Source organism: Orycteropus afer, unplaced genomic scaffold, assembly GCF_000298275.1.
Source record: "Orycteropus afer afer isolate SDZICR_OR568_19922 unplaced genomic scaffold, OryAfe1.0 scaffold00003, whole genome shotgun sequence".
Lineage (NCBI taxonomy): Eukaryota > Metazoa > Chordata > Mammalia > Tubulidentata > Orycteropodidae > Orycteropus > Orycteropus afer.
Genome location: NW_006921590.1, coordinates 1,075,937 through 1,082,022, shown reverse-complemented (window position 1 = coordinate 1,082,022; position 6,086 = coordinate 1,075,937). Strand labels below are relative to the sequence as shown.

Genomic DNA, 6,086 nt, shown 5'->3' with positions numbered 1-6,086 from the left:
TTTTCACGCAAATTCTTCTGCTAGTTGGGGTTTAGTCCAATTCTGCATCCTTTCCTTCAAGGTTCAGGGGTCCAAGATTATCTTCTGTGTCTTTGTTTATTGGTTTCCCTTTTCTTTGTTGAAGAGGGTTTGTGCAATCCTTCTGCCTAGTCCGCCATCTTGCCAGAACCTCGCCCCAAGGCTGCTTTTTAGGGTATTCTGCAGGCAACCTTATTGTTATTTCTTTAAATAATTCAATATTGGACAATGTAATGATGAATTTTGTTTTCTGATATATTTTTGTTTTTCTAATATGACATATAACTGAAACTAATTAAGGACTGTTATGGTAAATGTTTACTTAATTTCCGTCCCCCTTTTCTCTACATAAATATGTAAATATGAATAAACAGAAAAGTGTTTCTTAATCTACGGTTTGTTCCCTTTGACATAATTTTGCATCTCTTTACCTAGTGGAAATACCACAATCCTATTATTATAATAGACTCTATTCTTTTATCAATAAAACTCCAAGAAACCAGTTCACTCCAATTCACTGCCATCAAGTTGATTCCAACTCATAGTAACCCATTGGGTTTCTGAAGCAGTAAATCTTTGCAGAAGGAAATTGCCTAGTCATTCTTCCGTGGAGTGGCTGGTGTTTGTGCATTGGTGTTCTGGTTACCTAGTACCACTCTGATAAGAATATACCACAAATAGGATGGCTTGAAGAAACAGGAGTTTATTCTCTTACAGTTGGAGGCTTTAAGGCTGAATTGAAAGTGCTAGGCTCTAAGGGCTGGGTAAAAGGGCCTCAACCTTGGGGCACAGTCCTGATGTTACAAAACCACATGGCAGGCCATTAATTCAAGTCCATTGGAAGTCCCAAGGTCGGCAGAGCATGGCAGGCTGCTGAACCATGACACAACTACATGCAGGGTTCAAGTGTGCCACAAGCTAGAGACCATTCCCAAAGCTATTTCTTATATATGGGAAGCAGATTACATCCCTAAAGCAGCTATTCAACTGCTCCAATACATTCCATCATGGAGTTATTGGCCAGTCTGAGCATGGGGAATAACTATATCCAGCTGCCCAACCACTCAACCAGTCCCAGCCAAGTTAACACATAAACTTAACTACCACAACTGGTTAGCAGTCAAATGCCTTGGGCACTGTGCCACCAGAGCCCCTTTACTTTCATCAATACCAAAAAAAATCCAAACTCACTGCTATGGAGTCCGATCCGACTCATAGCAATCCCTCAATAGGAATGTAGGAATGGTAAATATGGGCTACTCTCTGTGGCTTTTCTATAGTTATGTATAAAGTACCAATGAGTACTGGCAGAATTTCTTTAGGGACTGTCTTTGACCCCAGGATCCAGTTGTTTCCAGTGGTAACAATTTCATGGGCTAGAGAGGAGGATGAAGATAATTTCTGTACATCTCCAGAATTATGAGCCTTCTTCATCATTTATTTCTAAACTAGTAATTCCATTCAGATCTGCACAGTTTCTACACTGAAGATTTCACTTTAAAAACTTATGAAATAAATGTTTTGTTCTGGGCATTGGGTTAGATACTGGAAACACAAACATAAATAATAAAACCTTAATTTGATTTCTGACATGATGTTAGAATTTGCCTTCTGTCAGTACCACTAATGAGTAGTTAAACCATTTAGTGTCTGTCTGAATGAGTCCTATTAGCAAGCCAAGAGGGTTGAGTAGCTTAAGACCAATTAAGACACAAGCCAGAAAACCAAGAGCTGAATAATTGAGTAATTAGTGCATTTCCGAATGTAGACTCTCATGTAATAGGATTGATTTAGAAATAAATTGTAACCAACTTTTGGATGAAAGGATAGTATCTTAAATACTTTCCACTTTCTCCTAGTCATCCTCTGAAGCCTGCCACACAAACAGCTCATCATTTATTAACTAGTTTTTTAGAATGAAGTCTCACAATTTTAATAAAATATTTTAAGAGGAATATGAATGAGAACACTCATTAGGCAAGCTCAAAACCAGCCGTCATTTGTTTATCTTATTAGCTGTTACTTCTGATTTCTTACCTCTTTAAGACAATGAATAATGAATCAATTAGTTTACTATTACTTTAGTCATTTCTCAGTACAAAAAGCACAGTTTTCACAGGAGATTGACATGTTTGTGGTCTTTTTTTTAAGACTTCATGCATTTCAAAACCACATTTATCACATTAGGTGACGAATTTTTCTAGGAAAGAACTTTAGTAATTAGCTCCCCTTTTCCCTTCAACAAAATTAGTCCATAAGTTCTTTAACTACAAGGACTGCAACTTTATGTTTATGTTTCTAGTATCTAACCCAATGCCTAGCACAAAACAGTACTAATAATTGTTAAATCAATTAGTAAATATCTAGTTGTGGTAAGCAGAATAAAGAAACATACACACACAAAAAACTCACTGTCATTGAGTCATGTCTGACTTACAGTATCCCTATAGGACAGAGTAGAACTGCCCCATAGAGTTTTCAAGGCTATAATCTTTATGGAAGCATACTGTCAAGTCATTTCTCCATGGAGCAACTGGTGGGTTTAAACTGATAACCTTTTGGTTAGCAGCTGAGTGCTTAACCAATTGTGCAATCAGGGATACTTCAGTGTAATCAGGAACTCTGAGGGCTTAGTGCCTAAGGCATTTGACTGCTAACCACCTGGGAAACCCAAGGTAGGATCAGTATGAGTCGGAACCTATTCAATGGCAGTGTTTTTTTTTTTTTTTTTTTCCTTCTCCCTCTTCTCTCCCAGTGTTACTATCATGCCACAGGAATTCACTTATATGATGTGGTCATCTTTGGCACTTTGACTTTTTTATTTTTTTTTTTTTTTTTTTTTTCCCCAGTGTAATCACAGGGATCTTTATAAGTGGAAGAGGGAAGCAGAGGAGGAGATTAGAGCAATGTGATGTGTGAGAAGGGTTTCACCCATCATTGCTGACTTTGAAGACTGAGGAATGTGAGTGTCCTCTAGAAGATGAAAAAGGAGAGGGATTGGATTCTCCCTGAGCACATTCAGAAAGGATCTCAGTCCTGTCAACATTGACTGTAGCCCATGTCAGACTTCTGACCTACAGAATAGCACATTAATAAATTGATGCTGTTATAAGCCTCTGAATGCATGGTAATTTGTTATAGCAGCAACAGAAACCTGATACACTAGTAGAATATTTTTTATACTAAACTTACTATTCTAAATGATTTCTATATAACATTACTAAGCAGCCTCTAAGGAACTTTCCATTTCTTCTATTTTCCCCTCATTTTTTGTGAGAATCGTTTGGGTTGTTTGTATGCTAAACTGGAAAAGAATATCTTCCTAATTATTTTGACTTTCTAACATCCTTACACCATCTTGTAAAGATATATGAGAAGATTGTTAAACATCCAAAAAGAGAGGCTTTTGGGAGTTGGTCCTTATATCTCAGAGCACATCATTTTTTGACCCAAAGCAATAAAATATTAATTTACACCATCTGGTATCATAAAATATGCCAGGAAAAATATCCCAGGTGCAAATCTAAATTAATGCAAATGTGATTCTCTTAAGTCTCAACCTCAGTGCTCATTTTCAAGTATTTCTGTCACTGAAATTATTAGAGCTTGGAAAACAAAATGGAGCTCACTGAAGTTATATAGCTGATGTTGGCTTTAAATTTTAGATGATAATATCTAAAGCTTAGATGATATTCACACTGCAGCTCACTGCCTCATGACATAATGAGTTCCTGAAAGCTTAAAGTGGCTGAGTCCCATGTTGTTGTTGTTATGTGACATAGAGTCGGACCTGACTCATAGCAACTCCTCCTTGGGTTTCTGAGGCGGAAGTAGATTGCCCAACTTCCCTTCTGAGAAGTGGCTGGTGAATTTGAACCACCAGCCTTCTGGTTAGCAGTCAAGTACCTTAGGCACTATATGGAAGTTTAATTTTGAGACATAAAAGTCCAGAGAAGGTACATATGGATATATGTTATGCATTAACAAAAATAGATTAACTCTGAAAACTCAAGTGATAGAAAATAAAAATTTCGGAAAATTTAGAAATATGTGTTTCTCAGACAAAGGTATATTATCCCTGTAGCAGGAATTGAGATGGGACTTATTTTGGACCAAGGGTTTATATCTAACAGCAATACAGCCAGTTGAGTCACTAAATGACCTAAAGTAAGGCAAATCAACAATCTAGCTAGTTGGTATTAGAGCAGATGTTAATGTTCCTGAGGTCCTTGCCCATCTTTCAGTAGCCAAACACCAGCATCTTACTTTCTAGGTGGGCTACTCTCAGGCTGAGAGAGCTTGTTTTCCTTATGAGCCAGGAGAATTAGAAGTCCTTGGGGATTTGCATCATCCTGGGGGCAGCAGTTAAACAATGCATATGCATTAATGTTTTGGTATATCAATATACTAGTTCTTTTGGTCTGGTTGAAAGCAACCCTAAGTGTGACCTGTACTATCTTCAGAACTTCCCTGCAATACAAACAATTATATTTTGTAGGACTCTGCTTAACAGCACACCCTTGTTTTCCTCTTTAACATCCTGGTTATAATTCCCAATTCCCTTACTGGCTTTTCCTCAGAACCCTTCCTAATAATTCACTATAACAGCATCCTTGTTTCAAGGCTGGCTTCTGGTAAACCTAAAGTATGACAAGTATTAAATTTATATAGTCTTACTCTGTGATCTATTATTTTAGTTTGTCTTCTGTGCTTTAAACATCTCATTTATATAAAATATACTCTTGAGTAAACCAAAATCCTCAAGGTAGTTTGAAGGAGAATTTGAAAGTGAATAAAACTCCTCAAACTTACTGACTTCACTGGAGATAGTGATACATACCACATTCTAAGTAAGGTAGCAGTGATTTCTGAGGCGGTATTTCTATAGAAGTAGATTGCCCAGTCTTCCTTCGGAGAAGTGGCTGGTGGATTTGAACTGCCAGTCTTCTGGTTAGCAGTCAAATGCCCTAGGCACTATGCCACCAGAGCTCCTTGTTAGTAGGTAGCAGGGGTTTTTTCTAAGAGGTATTGCTAAAGGAGCAGGGAGGTGACATCTTCTGACCTCCTCTAACCCCACAAGAGGAAGACAGAATCACCATAAGCAGCCCAAGTCTTGTCCTTATGAGGCCAGACATGCTGCCACCCTCTTACCAACCTTGACACCAACTGCCGCTCCTGCGGCACCCACCACCTCTCTTCTGGGTTCGATAATTTGCTGCAGTGGCCATACAGAACTCACAGATTATGGGGTTTATTAAGGAAGGGACAGGCTACAATTCAAGTTCAGGAATGTGCTCAGTCTCTCTCAGCTGGCAGTCTCTCTTTCAACAACGTGTCTCTCTCAGACAGCAATCAGATTCCTCCTCTGCCTCTAGGAGAGCTCATTGTAAGCCTGGCAAAGTGACAAAACTAACCGATTCCAATATCAGAATTCTACATACTTGAGAGAGAGAGCAAACTTTCCCAGAAGATTATGTTGTGCTGACCCAGGTGGATGACTTTAAGAAGGACCTACTCAGTTGCTCACAACAAAGTGGGAGTTACAAAGGTGATGGCTAGAAAAGCCATACCATGTAATTTACTACATTGCAGGCATCATCAGTTTAATATTGGTAAGACATTTGTAACAGCAGATAAGAGTCACTGGGTGATGCAAATGGTTAATGCACTAGGCTGCTAACACAAGGGTTGGCAGTTCAAGTACATTCTGAATTACCTCAGAAGAAATATTTGGCTGTCTACTTTTGAAAAATCAGTCTTTGAAAACCCTGTGGAGCATAGTTCTGCTCTGACACACGTGGGATTGCCAGGAGTTAGATGGCAAGTGGCTTTTGTTTTAATGGTAGATAGAATTTGATCATGTATTGGGTGAGTAGATCACCAGGTGGTGATATGATTTAGTCTTGATAAAGATCTATTCAAAAAAATAAAAATGGAACCAATATTTAAGAAAATAATACTTTAAAAAAAAATCTAAAAAAAAAAGAAGGTGGGGACCAGGTTTGCTGGTCCAATAGAGCCTGGTGTAACCACTGAGACTATGGCCCCTAGTTGCCCTTCAGGTCTGG

At 38.4% G+C, this 6,086-nt stretch overlaps 1 protein-coding gene across 1 annotated transcript in view; it reads left to right on the top strand.

Annotated features, from left to right (window-relative positions):
- The window catches only part of RBMS3 (RNA binding motif single stranded interacting protein 3), a 1,212,798-nt gene that overhangs the window by 850,271 nt on the left and 356,441 nt on the right, over window positions 1-6,086 (top strand). The window contains exon 7 of the mRNA XM_042780448.1: window positions 2,971-2,984. Coding sequence (XP_042636382.1) covers window positions 2,971-2,984 — 14 coding nt within the window. The remainder of the gene's footprint in view (window positions 1-2,970; window positions 2,985-6,086) is intronic.